The following is a 19,947-nucleotide window of genomic DNA, read 5'->3' as shown; positions in this document are numbered from 1 at the left end:
CATCCTGAGAAAACCCTCATGCGTAAACCACGAATTAAGGATCCGGAACGGCCTCGGACCTCCTCTCAGCTTCTTACCCTCCACTATTAAAGGGCAATAGTCTGACAAACCCCTTGGTCCACCTCACAGATGTGTCTCTGGGAACTCTTCTAGCCACTCCAAACTAACCAGAACTCTATCTATGCGACTGCAAGAATGCCCTCAAAACCATGTAAACTTCCGGTCAGTGAGTGGCAAATCCACTAAGTTCATGTCCTGTATCCAAAACTTAAAATCTTCCGTAGATCGTGTTAACCCAGTGGTACCTCTCCTTTCCTCTACATCTACTATTTCATTAAAGTCTCCCATAAAACAGCAGAGAACTTGACATAACCCCACTATATAACTCAACTCCTCCCACACCTTAATCTCCTCATCTCTATCATGTGCATCATAGACCAAAACAAACACACAGTTGAAACTATTTTTTAAAATCTCTCCTTCAACACACAACCACCTCTCTACCTTATAGCAATTATTCAGTTTAAACACCGCCTCATCCCAAATTAACAATAGTCCACCAGACATATCATCAGAACCTACATATTCCCAACCTGGACTATCTTGTCCCCATACTCTTGCAATGTCAAATCTCGTCACTATCTGCCTTTTAGTTTCAGTCAAACCTAACATATGTATCCTATGTTTATTCTTTAGATCCTTCACCATTCTCAACTTCCCATCTCGCCTTAACCCCCTAATATTCCATGAATTGAAGATAATTTTAAAGTTGTTTGACACACCTGTTTTGTATGTTTGGGTCTGCATCGTCTCATTTTCGCTTTCTGCTTTGCCACTTTCCTTTTACGAGCTATTTCTTCGTTCTGTGCTTGAAGAATTGCCATAATGTCATCTACTTCGTTGCATAAAATTGCTCCTGACTCGTGTGCCAGCTCCCAGGTCTTTCTATTTTCTATCAATTGCTCATCCACATCAGTGTGCTGATTGTCACTGGCTTCCTCGTCATTCCCCCTTTCTTCTTGCCCCGGTTCATCCCCTCAAATGCCATCCCCATCCTACTAAATATTATAATTCGTACCACAGACAAAAAACTGATTAGATTACATAATAGTATAACACCAAAAACATAACATTAGATAATAGTACGTTATACAAAGTTAAAAATTTAAAATTCTAAATCCTCTAAACAGAAATGAAACATGATGGATAATCAGGCCAGATTTTATCGTTAAAAGGTTAAATATGTATTGTAGCTATATATATATTCAGCTTTATTCTGATCTGTGGTCTATTAAAGACTCTTTAAATACTTAAACTTAGTCTATTTAAAAATCCGACCTAAAATTTGTTAATGAACCTGTTAAGAAAATAAAAAATGTGCTAAAATTTTGAATTGCCTAATATCTAATAAAAAACAAATACAATTTTTCATATATTTATTAAAATAATTTGATACATAAGTAGTAAAGAATAAGGTCTTTAATTTAAAGATTTAGAATTTAAAATTCACTTGTAACATAATTGACTTTACAAGCTTTTTAATGAACTTGATTCTAGCATCTTAAGATAAACAGACTTTTTCATGAGTTTTGACCTAAATTTTTTTTCTATTGGCCATGTTAGATCTAAGTTTCCTAACAGATCATCTAGTCTTATTCTAATCTAATTTTAAATTCTAAATTCTATACTTTGAATTAGTTTTATTTATTTAACTTTAAATATTCTATTTATTTGAGTTTTGAGTATTTTTGTTGTTTTTAGTTTTGGATTTTTTTAATATGTTCATTTCTTTTTGCTTGTTGGTTAATTTTTAAATTAGTTGGCTATTGGCCCTCTAGACTTGTATCACTTGTTCTACCCTAATTGACCTGGTCTCCTACACACACTAGTTTGTAATCAAACCACGTTAATAATTAACATAATTTCTATACGACCCATTCCTCGCATCACTTTCAATGGTTCCGTAATTTAATCTCCATCAACCTAAAGCGACGAAAAAATGAAAAGTAGCAAATTCTTTTTAGTAAAATACACAAGTTAACTCACGCTAGTAATATTGATATTGCGTTTTAATTTCCAAGTTTCAACACGCGCTTTGATTCATTTGACTAACACACTACCGTACAAACCACATGCATATCCCTCTCTAGAACCTATATGCTTCCACTTTTGTAAATATATATAGGGATGACATCAGGATAAAACGGGAGTGAGAAATGTCTCTCTGCTTCTCGTCTCTATTTTTAGATTTGCTTTTTATCTCTGTTTTTATTTTCCGTCATGAGAGAATATTACTCTCTATCTTAATTTTTTATAGGACTTCATTTTTTGTGAAATCCTATTTTCCATCTCTTCAATAGTTTTGACTAATCATTAATTATTATAGGAATAAAACTACAAGTATCCATCCTATATAAAAGTAAGACTTTATACAAAAAGTTTAAATGATAAGATGGTGACTTCTTTCGAAATGACGTAGTAGGGAGACGCTACAGCGAACCAGAGCACAGAACAGTGAACGAGGTAGGAGACGTGACAGCGAAAAGGAGAATGGACACGACGGCAGAATTACGGAAAGGAGAACGAACCCCACCCTTGAAAAGGAGAAAGAACGGTGCGGATAAAGAGAACGACGCAGTGAGGGTGATGGCATGGTGAGAGGTGACGATGCGGTGAGAAGGGAGAGTGGCGAGCGGGTGACTGCAAAGAGGTTGGATGGAGTATGGACGACATTATGGATCTCTGAATTGAAGAAGTGTTATGCAAATGAGAATTAGGAATTTGGGGGGGGGGGTCTCTCTCTATATATATATGACATGTGAAATGAATAAAAAACATATATGAGAAATAAATTATTAAAGACAACAAATATTCTCCACATACAAGTCATTTTCTGATAGAAGTCCGTACAAGTCTCTTTAACCTAATTCACCCCACGTGCTACTATTTAACCAACTTTTCAATCAACACGCGAATATATAAATATCTAGCTTTTTCGAAAGGATTTCGTTTTTTCATTTTCGAATTTTCTCAGCATTTTCAATCTATGTTTTCTTCCATCTCTACGTTCTCTGCATTTCTCTTTGTTTGTTCTCTGCATTTTTCTTTGTTCGCTCTATGCGTTCTCTTTCTTCATTTTTTGCGATTTTTTTCGTTCTTTATGTTTTTGAAGTCAAACTCTGAAATCAGTTTTGAACAATTATCTCGTTGTTAAAGATAATGAATGATTCAAATTCAGATTGTCAATTGAACCAGAGCGAAGTGGATTATTATTTTGAATCCAATTAAGTGGCTGAGGTGTGGTTTGATTCTAGTTAATGTTTTCATTAGTAGTTTATGATTATGTAGGTAAATAATATTGTTTTTGTTTGTGAAAATTGTTGTTCATCGTTGATGGTTTGAATTGAATGTAATGTAGGAGTTCTCCATTAAAGAAAATATTTTTGTATATTTGTAGCAAATTTTGATGTAAAACTAAGATATTTATGTATATTGTTAAGAATCTTCGGTGTATGTGTACTGATAAGTTCTGCATAATTTAAAACTATTATTCTCCCTCTTCCTCATCTTCTGCTGCTTCTTTTTTTTTTCATCATCATCACCAGCTTCTTCTTCTTTTTTTTTTTCTTATTCATCTTTTCCTTCTTGTTTTAGCTTCTCAAGTTTCTTTTTGTTTTACTTTCTTAACAAAAATTAAAACAAAAAAATCAAACAAAGAAGAAGAAGAAATTCATCTTTTCCTTCTTGTTTTAGCTTCTCAAGTTTCTTTTTGTTTTACTTTCTTAACAAAAATTAAAACAAAATAATCAAACAAAGAAGAAGAAACACATCATGCTACAAAATTACTTGGAAGAGTATGAACCTACATTCATTCAACTAAAAGAAAGAAAGAAATAAGAAAAAAAATACAGCATTAAAGAAAATATTTTTGTGTATTTGCAGCAAATTTCGGTGTCAAACTAAGATATTTATGTGTATTGTTTAAGAATTTTCAGTGTTTTTGTACTGATAATAAGTTCTGCATAATTCAAAACTCTTCCTCTTCCTCCTCCTTATCTTCTGCTGCTTCTTATTCTTTTTTCATCATTATCACCATCTTCTTCTTCTTCTTTTTTTATTCATCTTTTTCTTCTTGTTTTACCTTCTCAAATTTCTTCTTATTTTACTCTCTTAATAAGAATAAAAACAAAAAAATCAAATAAAAAAGAAGAAGAAACACACACTACAGCACAAACGGAGCTTAGCGACCAAAAATTGTCAGTCGTTTATCTAATTGCCACAAATTTCAGAAGTACGTACCAGCGATTGACATTCATGTGTGCCGCTAATAAGGACCTTTATAGTAATCCACTTGTTCAATCTCTTTTTTTATCAAATAACCAATAATTCCCCTCACAGCTATAGAAACCCCTACTCCCTGTTCCATTGTGTGAAAAATTCCTAATCTCTGCTCCACCCTGCGCCTCTGTATGGTTGTGGAGTTGCGCAACTGCCATCCATCCTTCTCTCCCTGGTGTCAACCTTTTGCCTCTTCTCCACAGTGCGTGAAACCCTTGCTTCCTCCTCCATAGTGCGCGAAATTCCTAATTTCTGTTCCACCGTGCACCTCTAAGTCACGAGCTACTTAATTGTTCTCAAGAAAATTGGTTGGTTTCCTTGCTTCAGTTCCTTCTATGTGAAAGTGATAAAAACTTTTTTCATAAATCAACAATGCCTTTTTTTCCTCCCAAGAGAAGTTTTTCAATTTCAATTTTTATGTCATTCATCCAGTAGTGTGGAATATAATCATATATTATGCACACAAACTTCATATTTTATCAGAGACGATTGCCATTGAATATTAGTGTTTTCTTCCTTACACGTCTTTTTAACTGGGAAATTAAATTACAATAGTTGTTGAATACCGGTGGAAAGCATTTATTAATTGAATCGTGACTCATGAACTAAATATTTGATGTTATTCTTGTTGCCTTTATTTGTCAATACTTTATACAGATTTTCTTTAAGATCAACTCAGTTCAAGGAATACAGAGATGAACGACCAAGAAGCTCGTGTTCTCATTCTTGATCATCTTCTGCTACTTCTTCTTCTTGATCATCTTTTTATTTCATTTTTTTATAATTCTTTTCGAATTCAATTTCGAAATTTTTTTCACTTTTCGCAACGATTTTAAGAAATTTTTGAGAGATTTTGATCTTTATTTAAATTTTGTGTGTTACGATTTTGATTGAAGGAGAAGAACCATTTGTCATAATGGTTTTCACGCTATTCAAGAGTTAGAAAAGCGCATGTTTACACATAATCTGAGAGTTGTTTTTTTGGAGTTTGAACCAACTTGTATGAACTTTATATGTCAAAAAGACTTGTATACGTAGCAAGTCTGTAAAGACACTTAAGTAAATTTATGAATTTCGGAAATTATCGGAAACGGGGTGGAGATTTCCGCTCGAGTCCCCACGCCTGCCTCGAGAAAAATTTTTCCGTCCACATCTCCGCAAAAAAAATTTTTCACAGTTAAATCTCCATTCAAGACGGTTCCACAGCAATCCCCACACCTCCGAAAATTTTGCCACCCCTAAATGTATACAAGATGGTGCAAATTCTTGCTTCTTTCTTCCGAAGCACTTGCAAATTTAAATAATATTACGTTCAAACAAACTGAAGTTGCATGTGGGCATTATGTTTATTTATATTAATTAGAGAAAATTTTACTCTCCTTCCCTACGAGATATTAAAATGACACTCCCCTCCTCTTTATTTTATAAATGTACATTATCCTCCCTTTTAACTTTTAAAAAACCTCATCTTTAATCAATTTTAAATTTTTTGTGTTAACTAATATTAACTTTATCCATTTTAAAAAAAATAAATTATTTTTTGAAAAAATATCCATTAGCAAAAATTTTATTTTTTATCATTAAATTTTACTTACCAAAATATCCTTTTAATAAATTATTTTTTTATTGATTAAATTATATTTTTATTAAAATACTTTTAAAAAAATTAATAATTAAATTATTTTTTTCTAAGATACCTACCCTTCAATAATTTTTAATTATTAAATTATAATTTTACCAAAATTTTTGTTAACAGTTATTTTTATATTTTACTATTAATTTTTTGATATAAATATATATTATTTTAACATTAAATATAAAAATCTTACCACTGTTAATATATATAACAATTAATATATTAATATTGAAAAATAATCTTGCTAAAATTTTTTATTTAATGTTAAAATAATATATATAGATATCGAAAAATTAATAGTAAAATATAAAAAAATTGTTAACGAAAATTTTGATAAAATTATAATTTAATAATTAAAAAATTATTGAAGGATATTTTAGAAAAAAATTATATAATTATTAAATTTTTTAAAAAATACAATTTAATCAATAAAATAATAATTTATTAAAAGATATTTTGGTAAGCAAAATTTAATAATAAAAAATAAAATTTTTACTAATGGGTATTTTTTAAAAAAATAATTTATTTTTTCTTAAAAAATGGATAAAGTTAACATTAGTTAATACAAAAAGTTTAAAATGAATTAAAGAAGAGATTTTTTAAAAATTAGAAAAAAAGAAATGTACATTTATAAAATAAGAGGAGAGAAATATTATACTATTATTTTAAAATCTCGCAGAGGATAGGAGCATAATTTTCTCTATTAATTAACATTGCCCCAAGCAGGGAATTCAACATATTTCTCAAGAGTAGTTAAGTTAATTAGTTCAATAGCTAGGTTGCGCATGTCGCCATCACACTATATACTTACAAATTAATAAGTTGAACGGGTCTTTCACGTTGCAAGTTTAGCAATTAATTGTGAAATAAACATGGTTTTGAAAACCGGACCGGACCGGCCGGTTTAACCAGAAAAATCGGAAACCGATTACCTAACCAGTCCGGGTAACGTAGAAAACCGCCTGACAAAAAATCGGTGGAAAAATCGGTCGAACCGGCGGTTAATCGGCGAACCGAAAGAACTGTCCAGTTTTTTGACGGTTTAGTGGTTTGCAACTTCAATGCCAAACGATGTCGTTTTGGCTTAAAAAAAAAAAAAAAAAAGACAAAGGCGTACGCGAACCTAACCCTGTAAGCTGTAACCCACTATGCCACTAATGAATAACCCTAATCTAAGCTACCCTTTCTTCCCCTTTCTTCCCCTTTCCCCTAACCTAATCTGAGCATTCGGCGCCAGCCTCCTTTCACCCACCAAGGCCACCATTGCCACCCACAACCAACCACAGCAGCCGCGATCACCACCGGCCGAGCCCGCCTCCTCGTCGCCGAACGTCACCTAGCCCGCCTCCTCATTCGCCACCCACAACCAACCACAGCAGCCGCGACCACCACCGGCCGAGCCCGCCTCCTCATTCGCCACCCACAACCAACCACAGCAGCCGCGACCACCACCGGCCGAGCCCGCCTCCTCATTTGCCACCCACAACCAACCACAGCAGCCGCGACCACCACCGGCCGAGCCCGCCTGTTCTGTTTGAAAAAAAAAATAAATAACAGGGCATCTGAGTTTTAAAAAAAAAACATATGAATCCAGTTAAATATGCTTCAGGTTCAGTTTTTCAAGTCGTGTTGAGTCTCGAACACTTTTATTACCCTTTCAATCTGTTTGTTGCTTCTGAACATGTTCTGATCTTGATTTTTGTTTTTGATTTTCTATGCTGCCTGTTCTGTTTGCTGCTTCGGTTTGCTGCTTCATGAATATTTTTGTTGCTTCTGAATGGAAATAGTTTGAAATTTTTATTTTACCTGAATCAGTTGATTTCTGTGACTGTCAAGCTGCATGAACAAATTACATATATTATGAACAGTTTATTTTTCTCTCTAGATTTGTTTCCTCTGATTCAGTTTTGTGTATATATGTATACATTTTTGTGTAAATTGTGTTGTTTTGAATTTGATTTGTTTTGTTTGAATGGTGTAGTACTGAAATTGATCTGGTTTTGAAACTTTAATTAAAATAAAAAAAAAGAAACTGATGATCCTCTTCTGAGCTCACTGTCACCACCGTCATTCCTCCCTCGCCGTGTCTCCAGTAAGCTGCTGCTTCTTTAGTTTTGATTTCTAAGATTCTGGCTTCTGAGTTGATTTTTTGTACTAGATTCTGAATTGGGATTGTGTTCTGAGTTGGGTTGTTCCTTAATGTGAGTCTGAATTTAATTTGAATTGTTTCACTTAGTTTTTCTGTTTCTGGATTTGGAGGTTGAGTTGTCTGTAACTCTGTATTATGAGTTTTTGTTGTTGAAAAGCATTGAATTTGTTGAATCTAGTTAGGGTTTGGTTAGTTATAAGAGGCTTGTTGCACAATAAGAAATTTCATCAATGTGTTATTCAATTGAATTGTATATTGGCAGCCCAAAAAGGGATAATTGAATTGTATAAGAGAATTGATGTTGAATAATTAGCCTTGGCTTGACAATGTTGCCTGCAAGATCTTTAATTTTTTGCAGCTTGAGTGGAAATTCTGCATCAGTTACTTGTTTTAAAGTTATCAATAAATTTAACTCAATCTGAATATTATCAATGAACTTTTCATCTTCAATTTTTTTTATATCTTAAATTCTATTAAAATTTTTTTACTTAAAAATTCATGAATTTAAATATATAAAATTATATATTAAATTTTTAATAATTTTATTTAATATTTAATTAAACCGATTAAACTCCAGTCAAACCACTAAACCAGTGAACCAGTCACCTCACCGGTTCATTGACCGGTCCAGTTCTCGCAACCTTGGAAATAAATCGACTAAGGCAGGGATGTTTATTTTGTCTCTAATGGAGAAATTTCAATTCTTGAACTGGCCAACTTCAAGTGACCAGTAAAACCACTCGGAAAGTGTATTGACCCTTTCAACGAGGATCATAGAGTCTTTTTGGAAAAAAGAGGAGAAAACATTTCCAGTTTCTAATATAAAAGGACAAATGTAAATTAACATCCAATCACTTGAAAGATTACTACTGACTAATAGATTCGTAGATACGACTTTCTTTTCTCTTCAGTTGAAACCCTGGTCTCCCATTGGCTAACATAAATTTCCACGTAAATTAACTGTTTCATTTTTTATTGTTATATTTGAAGTGCCCCAATGTACACTTCACGCTTCTACTCACTATAAATTCCCTCTTCCACTTTTTGGTTTCCCATTATCTCATCGACTTGCACCACTGAGCACTACTCCTTTATTAATTCACAGTTTCCAGTTCCACCTTCCTGATTCCCTGTTGAAACTGATCACTAGTAATAAAAAGATGATGAGGAAGGTGTTTGGTTGTCTTAAAAGGAGAATATCACCTAAGAAATTAGCAAAAGTAGAGCCACTGAAAGTGACAGAAGCTGTGTACAGAGATGAGTTAACGAATAAGAAGCAGCAACCGCCAAAGAAGAAGACAATGGTGAAGAAAACTGTGCGGTTTGCGGATGCAGAACCTACCATTTTGGGAGAAGAAAAGTGCATTAGTGAAGATAATGAATGGAGGAGGGAAAAGGGAGAAGGGAATCAAGGGATAAGAGTGAAGGTAAAGATGACAAAGGAAGAAGCGTTTCGATTGCTATCAAAATGCAATAATAATGGAGGAGTTCTTGAATTCAAGGATGTTGCACGTGAACTTGTGTCCGTCCCAACGAGCCGAGTTTGCGTTGTGTCCCCCTTATTGCCCCAATAACAATAATTTGCACTTGTAGCAAGCTGTAATATACTGCAATAGCCTTCTTTGTGTTTTATTTTTTTTCCTTCTTAGAGTGGGATGACTATACACATTTTTTGACATATGAGATATGGTTCTTTTTCTTGTATAATTATTAGCACAGATCTAGATGTAGTCCATAGTTTAGTATCTCTGTATAAAAATTAGTTTTACTATATACTTTTGATAAATTAGGTATCTAATACTAATAATGATACATACATATACCGGCTAAGTAAGAAAAGAGATCAATCAAAAATAAAGTATATCGTGAGTTTGCGAGTTTCAGGAAACCAAAATAAAGTATATCGGCCTATACTAATTAATTGTAAATTTAATTTGTGAGATATATTTTTAAAATAGATAAAAAGTTATGTTTAAAAAGTTATATTTTTTATAGGTGCGACTTATTCAAAAGTTTATAACTTATTAAAAAGAGGTAACTCATTGAATAGTTATATCTTTTGAAAGAATAATATTTTTATACATAAATATGTTGTTGTATATTGCATGTACTCGATGTCTATAAATTTCTCTTATTTTATTATTTTTGGATAATCTATCTTAATATTTTTTTTGTATACAAAAAAAAAAGTAAAAAATATTATTTTATAAAATATTAATAGCGTAAGATTTGACTGATGTGAATATAAAAGTAAATAAAGTGTTTTTCATTATAACTTACAAAAAAAATCATCAGTGATTTATTGTTGCATATCACAGTAAATTAATGGGGCAAATTAAGCCTAAAAAAATATGTATAACATACATAAGAATTACACTAATAATTCTCTAATTTTTTTATTGCAATTTCTATTCTATTATTCTCATCTCTCAAATTTCAAGTAATTTTCAAATTATAGAACTCACAAAACTTATGTTAAACTACTAGCTTAGCTTACTGAACATATACATGTCAATAAATAGATTTCATAATAACGGTGAATTTGGCATTTTCACATGAATTAAGAAAGAGAAATGTTAACGGAGTAATATTTTTTATTAATATTAATTAATATTTTAAATTAATATTTTATTTTTATATTATTAAAATTTAAAATTTAATATAAAAATATTTTTATTTTAATAAAAAATAATAAATTTTATTAATTATATATTATTATTCATTAAAAAATGGTATTTACTTATGGATGTATTGACTTATTTAGTATTTGAATTTTTTTTTTGGAACATGGTGTTTGATTGTTTAATTAGGATCAGTTTTGTTTTTACTCTGGAGTAATGATTGTAATTTTCGATTTAGTTTTGTAGTTAGTGATTTAAAGCTTTTTTTTTAAATTTTTTTAGTATATTAGTTAGTAATTAAAGATAATATCTATGATGCACCACTAACTCCAGAAAGTCCAAGAAACTAGGGGTGTGCATGGCCCGGCCCGGCCCGAAGACCCAGCCCGGTCCCGAACACTTTAGGGGCTAATTTGGTGTGATTTCATCGGGTCTAGGGCCGGGTATGGGTCTCAAAAATAGACCCGGTCATAATTTCGGGTCGGGTCCGGGCCATAGCTCGGGTCACCCGAAATCGGCCCGGTGGCCCGGTCATCATATATAATTAATATTTTGTGTTATTAGTGATGGATGATGGCTATTATTATGTGAAATTTAAGTGTTGTAAACCTTAATATTTTGTGTTATTAGTCATTATATATAAGACTATAAGTTAATATTTTATGTTTAAAATGCATAAGACTTTAGACTAATGCATAATATTGTGTTATTTGTATTGATTTAAATATTTGGTATTATTAGGCAATATTAGTATTGATTATGGTTATGCTTTAATTTTAGAGAAGAGTTGGTTCTTAGTATATATTTCTAAGTGAATTTTACCATGTCAAATAATGATTGGAGTCTTGGAAATTTAGATATTTTTACATGCTAACTTACAAGAAGGTATCAAGGTAATATAATGTTAACGGCCCGGTTTTCACCCGGTTTTTACCCGGTATAATCGTGGCCCGAAAGTGTATAGATTTCATCGGGTTTAGGGTCGGGTTCGGGTCTTAAAAATAGGCCCGGTATATATTTCGGGTCGGGTCTGGGTCACACCAAACCCGGTTTCACCCGACCCATGCACACCCCTACAAGAAACAATGAAGAAAAACAAGAAGCTGAAACATTTGTTCCAGGCCGAATCAACAAAAGAATTGTAAAGACCTTTTATTGGGCTAAAAGAAAAAAGGGGTAGAACACTAAGAAGTTCTTGTGAAAAAACAAGAGATGAGAGGAATAAAAGTGTATTCTAAAAAAACTTGTGTCTAAAAATATTTTTTTATTTTTTTCTCTCTGTACATTAGTGTACTGTACTTGAGGCTACCACTATGTGTGATAAATATGTTTGGGGTAGAAATTCACGTTCCCATGAATTCATAGACCCCCTATAGTAATAAAGACCGAGAGGTAGAGGCTCGAAAAGGGAAGAAATTTAGGATGGAAGGCGATGGAGGCAGTTTCACTGGAGATACGTTTATGGTTCTGTGAGAGAAAGATTTGATGCTAGGTGATGAAGAAAAAGACAATGGTGAAGAATGTAGGCGAATCAAGTCCTTTAGAGATGCAATCAAGGAAAGGCGAAACTCAATAGTAGAGGTTGAAGAGGAGGAACGTGTTACACATTCTATAGAGAAGAAAAAGGAATCTACAAGAGAAGGTAAGACCACAGACTTGAACTCAAATCAGTATAATGCTAGAGAGAAGATGAACCAGGAGATCAGGATAGAAAAGATTAATGGTATTTACAACTTTGTCATAAATGACACTACTTTGAAGAGTTTGAGACACCATTGGTGGAAAACCCTCGTTGTGAAGTTTTTGGGTGGGCATATATCACTAGAAGTCCTTAGTAGGAGGTTGGAGGCCATTTGGGGCAAACAAGAAAGTATTGGGGTGATTGATATAAGGAGTGGCTTTTCACTGTGAAGTTTTATTTACAAGAAGATCTTGATTTCGCTCTAACTGGAGAGCTTTGAAATTTTTTTATTATTATCTTGCTATAAAGTTCTGAAAATCTAACTTTAATCGGGTTGAGGCTACCACTGAAACCATAACTGCTTGAGTACACCTCCCTGGGTTGGCTATTGAATATGAAGAAAATATTCTCCATAGAATAGGTAATCTAGTGGGTAGGACCTTGAGACACTAATACTGCCGATAAAAGTAGGGGTAAATTTGCTAGATTGTGTGTGGAGTTAGATCTCAATGAACCATTGGTATCTCAATATTCCATCAATGGTGTCAAATATATGGTGGAGTATAAAAGATTACACAATATATGCTTTTCATGCGGTATAGTGGGACATGAGAATTTTGAATTTTCAACGTCTTAAGAATAGAAAAGTAGTGACGAACTAAGCCACTGATAAAGAAGGAGAAAGTTATAATGGAGGAGGTGGGAGAAGTCCAGAAGCCAGAAGCAATAGAGAAGATGGGAGCAGAAATGGTAATAACAATAACGTTTTGAAAACCTAACTTTAATCCAGTTGAGGTTATTATTGAAATCATTACTACTTTGATACACCTTCTTGGGTTGGCTATCGAATATTATGAAGAAAATATGCTCCAAAGAGTAGATAATCTAGTGGGTAAGACCTTGAGACACCAATATTGCCGATAAAAGCAGGGATAAATTTGCTAGATTGTGTGTGGAGTTAGATCCCAATAAGCTATTGGTATCTCAATATTCCATCAATAGTGTCAAATATATGATGGAGTATAAAAGATTGGACAACATATCCTTTTCATGCAGTATGGTGGACATGAGAATTCTCAATGTCTTAAGAATAGAAAAGTAATGACGAACCAAGCCACTGATAAAGAAGGAGAAAGTTATAATAAAGGAGGTGAGGAAAGTCCAGAAGCCAAAAGCGATGAAAAAGATGGGGGCAGAAATGGTAATAACAATAAAGATAAAGAGAAGGCCTATGGACCTTAGATGGTAGTGCAAAAAGCACCACATGAAAGGAAAGCAAGAAAAAGCAATGCAGCAGTAGGTAATGAGAATGTAGGAGGTGAAAGCAATAAAGGCATACAAATTAGGAAAGGTACAAGGTTTCAGGTACTTCACAATTTGAAAGAATCGAATCCTAATGGGGTTAATAGGACAAATCACAATCGTTTGAATAAGAACAATATCATTATGCATAAGAAGCCACACACAGCCCAAAATCATATGTCCAATGGAGCCACTAAGAGAATCACAAATAAGGTTAAATCAAATGAACCATCAATCTAGGACACCAACCTAGCCCAACCTAATAACATAAACCAAGCCCAAACACTGACCCACAAAAGAAACAACCTAATGAGCCCCCTCTCGTTAATTCACATACAGCCAATAATTCAACCCACAATGTGAATCTTTCAATGACCTTACCTGTAGACTAACCTAAAGCCCAAAACACCATCCCCAACAACCAGAACTATACCCAGACATCATTCCTGGCTTCTGAGCCTATAACAACACTGATACCTTTCCTACCCACAACACTAAAGAAATTGATGAAAAAATGGAAGATCTACCTAACCCAAACCTTGACCCACCTAATCTAAATTCCATAAATTCAAACATTATGATAGAAGCGTTGAAAAAATATGAAGATGAAAGAGCAAGAGAAATCCAAGAAATAGGATGAAGCATACATATTAACAATGAAGGGAACCAATGCAGCGAACATGAAGAGAATTCATTCTAGAAGGATAAAGATATTTTTGTCATAGTCATGGACAAGCTTTTGCAATTAATTGAAAAGCATGTTGAGAAAGGTGATTAGAGAGTGATACAGGATGGAAAACATGGACCAAAGATCTCACATTTGCTCTTTGCAAATGATTTGTCATTATTCACTAAGTATAAACCAGATGAATGTGGTCAATAAATGCATGGAGTGATTTTTTGAAGCCTCGGGTCTTAAAGTAATAATTGAAAAAATATTGATGGTCTTCTCCAACAATGTCAAAAGAAAAGAAAGAAATGATATTTTAAACTACTGTAATTTTCAAGATAAAACTTGTTTGGGTAGATATTTGGGGGCGTGGATTACTATCCATAGAGCTGGAAAGGAGAGATTCAAAAACGTAGTGGAAAAAGAATGCAAAGTAAGCTAAAAGGGTGGAAAACCCAATGCTTATTGATAAATCCATATTTGATGATAATTTTTAGCTTGAAATGAGTATAATTTATCAATTTAACTTGCACTTATTCATTGAAATTGCATGCTTTTGTAAATTTCCTGCTAATTGTGCTTAATTGATAAACATATTTTTTATGCTTTAAGTTGTCAAATTTAATTTACTTTTATTTTGTTTGATACTTTGATATGTTTGTTTGAGTGATTTAAGGTTTAGGAGGTAAGAATGGCTTGGAAAGATGGAGGAAAATCATTGATAAACCACTATTTTATGGTTTATCTTATGCTCAATTGAGTGGTTTATATCAATTCTTTACTCACTTATTCATACTAATTGCATGGTTTTACGTTTTCCTTCCTAATTTTGTGCTATGATTGAAAACATGTTTCTTTGGTCTTAATTTCCTATGTTGAATCCTCTCTTATTACCATTCGATGCCGTGATACGTGTGTTAAGTGATTTCAAAGATTACAGGGCAGAAATGGCTTGGAGGACAGAAAGGAAACATACAAAAATAGAAGGAAAGCACAAAAATGGAGTTTTGAAGAAAAGGTAGAGACGCGGACGCATGGATGACGCGGACGCGTGCCTAGTGCGAAATGGCACTGACGCAAACGCATGACTGACGCGGACACGTGCCTTAAGCAGAACGCGTGGCCCACGCGCTCGCGTGACAGACGCCACGTACAGGAATCTGCAGAAAACGCCCCCAGCGATTTCGGGCCGCATTTTGACCTAGTTTTCGGCCCAGAAAACACAGATTAGATGCTATAAAGTGGGGGAATGCATCCATTCATCATGGAACAACAACAACATAGACAACATTCATATTCATAATTTTAGGTTTTAGATGTAGTTTTCAGAGAGAGAGGTTCTCTCCTCTCTCTTAGGTTTTATGATTTAGGATTTCTTTTAGGATTTAGGATTTCTTCTTCTCAATTTCCAGGTTCAATGTTCCTTTTATTTATTTCCCAATTTAATTTATGAATTTCCATGTTAGATTTGATTTCTTTTATTAATGCAATTTGAGGTATTTCAGATCTATGATTTTTACTTAGCTTTTTATATTCTTGGCTTTAATTGATGAATTGATTAATTGGAGACACTTGAGTTATCAAACTCCTTGTGATTGATAATTGTTATCTTTGCTGATTGATTTGGATCCCTCTAAAGCTAGTCTTTCCATAGGAATTGACTAGGACCAGAGGAATCAAATTGATTCATCCACTTAACTTACCTTCATAGTTAGAGGTTAACAAGGTGGGAGCAAAATCCAATTCTCATCACAATTGATAAGGATAACTAGGATAGGACGTCCAGTTCTCATACCTTGCTAAGAGATTTTCTAATTATTAATTTATTTTTCTTGCCATTTAAATTACTTGTTCCTTATTTTAAAAACAAAAAAATATACAATTTCCATAACCAATAATAAATCATACTTCCCTGCAATTCCTTGAGAAGACGACCCGAGGTTTCAATACTTTGGTTATCAATTTTATTGGGTTTTGTTACTTGTGACAACCAAAGTTTTTGTATGAAAGGATTCTCTGTTGGTTTAGAAACTATACTTACAACGCGATTATATTTTTATAAAAATTCTTTACCGATAGAGAATCAGTTCGTTCAAAATGGCGCCGTTGCCGGGGAATTGCAAACGTATGCCTTATTATTGGTTATTGTAAATATTTTATTTTGCTTGTTTATTTGCCTTTATTTTTGTTTTTAATTTTTATTAGTTACTATGAATTCTCACCTCCGTCGCTTTGAGTTTAGTTCTAATAATGTTGAAAGGAATGGAAGCTATAACAGGAACATGCATCAAGGTCAAAACAATCCGAGATGGACGGAGCCACGAGGACCTAATCAACCCTTTAGGTAACAACACCTCCCAACGTACCATGGACGACGACCATTCAACAATGCATGTCGAGACAATATTTATGGTGGACCTTTTCGTGACAACCAACCTTCACCAAATTACTATGGTCAAGAGCCATTCCGAGGTGCTTACAAAGATGATAGATATGGTGGACCCCCTTATAGTTACCAACAAGTCCCATCATATGCTTATGAACCACCTCCACAACATACCTTTGAACCACCAAACTCACAAGCCCCTTTACACCATTTACCTCCATATGACCCTAACCCTTATCCACCCCAACCTCCACTGGATGACAACACCCTTGGTGTTATTCACCAAGGGCAAACAAAGCTTCATACTACACTTGCCTCTATCACTAGTCTCACCTCTACTCTTCAAGCACTTATATCCCGCATGGACTAACCCTCTACCTCCAATATTCAACCCTCAAACTTTAGTGCGCTTCCTTTTCAACCGCATAATAATCTTCCCATCCCATCACCACCCTCCATGGAAGAGCACCCACATCCATCAATCCAAGAGCAAGAAGATCCCAATTATGCTATTGATATGGAACAAGAAAGATGAATCATCTTCGCGAATCCATACTTCATAAGAAGCTAGAGGAGGCCCTACAGATGAAGGTAGTAGAAACCCTTGAAGTCGAAGGAGTGGTTGAAGAATTAGTGAAGGAAGACATCAAGGAGGAGTCTGATCTTGTCTTAGAGCAAGAGGAGGCCCAAAAGGTGAAGGTAGAAGAGACCCTTGCAGATGAAGGAATAGTTGAAAGGAGCTGTCAGGAAAGAAAATCATCAAGGATGAGTACAATTTTATACTAAAATAACTGGACAAAGCAGCAATTATTGAAGAAGAATAAGAGGTTGAAGACTTGGGAGATGCAGATCCTCCATGGGAAAGTTCAGTCATAGAACCTCCTTCCAAAACATTTGAATTTGATGCTAAAGAGGGTGTACAACCTCCAAGGCATATTATGGCTAAAGACTTTGAAGAGGTTGATCAAGAGATGGAGATTAAAGAAGAAGAAGCACAACCTCCCATGCCCTTGGAAAGCAATGAAGAGGATATTGAATTGGAAGAAAGCTACCAAGAGGAAGATGTTGAAATTGAAGAAGCTTACAATGAGGTGGAAGTTGTCCAAGAAGAGCACAAAGGAGTGGAGCTTAAAATCACCTTGCCAAAGTTGCTGGAGACCTCTCCCCAAAGGCCATTACCACCCAATACAACATTTAAGTGGGTAAAATTCATATCCCTTAGCTTTCTCATTCTACTTGAATATGGTTTACTTGAGACAGATGGTCAACTTAGAGCTCTTTGTGGCTATAAGAGCAAGAGGAAGATGGGTAGTGGTAAGAGTTGTCTTGCAAGGTTCAATATGGTTGCATGTTCCAAATTGAAGTACAAGGGTTGGCATAATTCTCAATTAATTGGGTCTAGGAGGATGTTTGGGTGTCTAAATGAGAATTCTAAGGCTGAACCACCCGGATGGAATCATCATGATCCACTTGAAGACGGGTGTAGAAACAAGATTTGGGATCCAGGCATACATGAGGATACACTTTGGGAGCTCAAGGCTTGTGAAGAACTCCCTCAAGGCTTGGCAAATTCACTTGAGAATAATGAAGATTATTGGAAGTCCAAGCATTGGTGGCATTTTCAGGATGAGTTCAAGCACAAGCCACCATAACAAAGGACTCCCCAAATGTCCAACTTAAGGACTTTAACTAAAAGTGCTAGGTGGGAGACAATCCACTATGGTATATTCTTTCCTTGTTGTTCTTAGTTTTATTTTATTTTATGTTTCCTTAGTGTTCATTCATAATCTCTGTATTTAGCTGCATATAGTTTGCATTTGTATTTGCATTCTGCATATAAAAAAAACACGCATGTGACGCGTAAGCGTCGCTGATGCGTCCACGTCATATGTGCGTTCTGAAGAAAAGATAATTAAACAGAAAGTCATGCAAAAGCGTGGCTGGAGGCATGCCTTAGGCACAAACATTCTCACGCGATCGCGTCCATCATGCGGCCACGTCATTTTGGAAAATAGCCTCCCACGCGTCCGCGTCACCCACGCGACCGCGTGGCCCTACAAAATCGACGTAAAGAGGTGTATGGCAGAGAGTTATGATGGAGTGGGGCTAGAATGATGCTAGAAGCACAAGCCCTATCACGCGACCGCGTGCCCCATGCGGCTGCGTCATTTTTTAAAATATGGCCATTCACGCGATCGCGTGACCCACGCGAATGCGTCACCCTAAATTTTGGCAATGAGAATATGAAACAGAGAGTTGTGCGTACGCGAGGCTGCATTCGCGCCAATGGCACAAATCATTCCATGCGAACGCGTCCGCGTCACTTGAAAATAGCCCAACCCATGCGAACGCGTGCCCTACGCGTCCGCGTCGCCTGCGCCGCACAGCTTATCCAGATCAGCGCCAACTATCTTATCTTTTCTTCCCCAATCCTAATTTTTCCCTCCCCCTTCTTATTTCTTTCTTCTTCCTTCTCATTTTTCTATCCTCATTACATTTGCATTCTTTCATCCATTGCATTTTAATTTTGTGCATATTTTTATTTTCTTTTCTAAATTTATTATTTTACCATTGGTGTTAAATTTTCTTATTCAACAGTTACATCTTTTCTTGAGCTATTTTGGTGCTTAGTGACTTGTTTTACACTGTTGGGTAATATTTTGTACTGTCTTTCATTACCTACTCTTCCCCTTTGTTGCAAATTTTTTGCAACATTGATATGCCATTTGCTTCCACTGTTTTCTCAATTGCATGTTGTAACTACCATGTAATTGTGATCCTCATTATTTGGCATTAACCCAGCCATATTTTATTTGTTTTTTATCTTTCTTTCTGGGTTACTTTTCTTCTTTTCCTCTACTTTCAGGCTGGCCACCGAGAAAGGGAAAGGGAAAGCTTCTAAATGGGGAGACAAACAATTCCATCAGCACAACCTTTAGAGAAAAGCATTAGTTGAAGCAACCCTTCCACTTGCACATCTTAGCATGCACCGAGGACGGTGCAATCTTTAAGTGTGGGGAGGTCGATACCGATCTCCATGGGTTAGTTATTTTCTTCTCAACACCAATGTCTTATTTTCTTTATTGGTTCATTGTTGCATCTGCATATTTGATTACATGTTTTCTTGATTTTATGCATTTAGTTACTACTTGGTTCAAGTAATA

General features: G+C 34.6%; 2 protein-coding genes across 2 annotated transcripts; one reads left to right on the top strand and one right to left on the bottom strand.

The window, feature by feature from the left end:
- Positions 1–201: 201 nt before the first annotated feature.
- On the bottom strand, positions 202–807 carry LOC107633388 (uncharacterized). Its single transcript, XM_016337024.1, has one exon. It carries the CDS (start codon positions 805–807, stop codon positions 202–204), a length of 606 nt encoding a protein of 201 aa, XP_016192510.1.
- Positions 808–9,103: 8,296 nt separating this feature from the next.
- LOC107634543 (uncharacterized) lies at positions 9,104–10,102 on the top strand. The gene has a single exon (XM_016337990.3). The coding sequence runs from the start codon at positions 9,284–9,286 to the stop codon at positions 9,695–9,697; it is 414 nt and encodes a 137-aa protein (XP_016193476.1). The 5' UTR covers positions 9,104–9,283; the 3' UTR covers positions 9,698–10,102.
- Positions 10,103–19,947: the final 9,845 nt, after the last annotated feature.

Source organism: Arachis ipaensis, chromosome B3 (genome assembly GCF_059453495.1).
Source record: "Arachis ipaensis isolate K30076 ecotype BB chromosome B3, ASM5945349v1, whole genome shotgun sequence".
Lineage (NCBI taxonomy): Eukaryota > Viridiplantae > Streptophyta > Magnoliopsida > Fabales > Fabaceae > Arachis > Arachis ipaensis.
Note: the sequence above shows the minus strand (reverse complement) of the source record. Positions and strands in the feature narration are given on the sequence as shown.

Bases quoted from the DNA above. Each gene is read 5' to 3' on its own strand.
- LOC107633388 (XM_016337024.1), bottom strand. From the start codon at position 807: ATGCAGACCCAAACATACAAAACAGGTGTGTCAAACAACTTTAAAATT.
- LOC107634543 (XM_016337990.3), top strand. From the start codon at position 9,284: ATGATGAGGAAGGTGTTTGGTTGTCTTAAAAGGAGAATATCACCTAAG.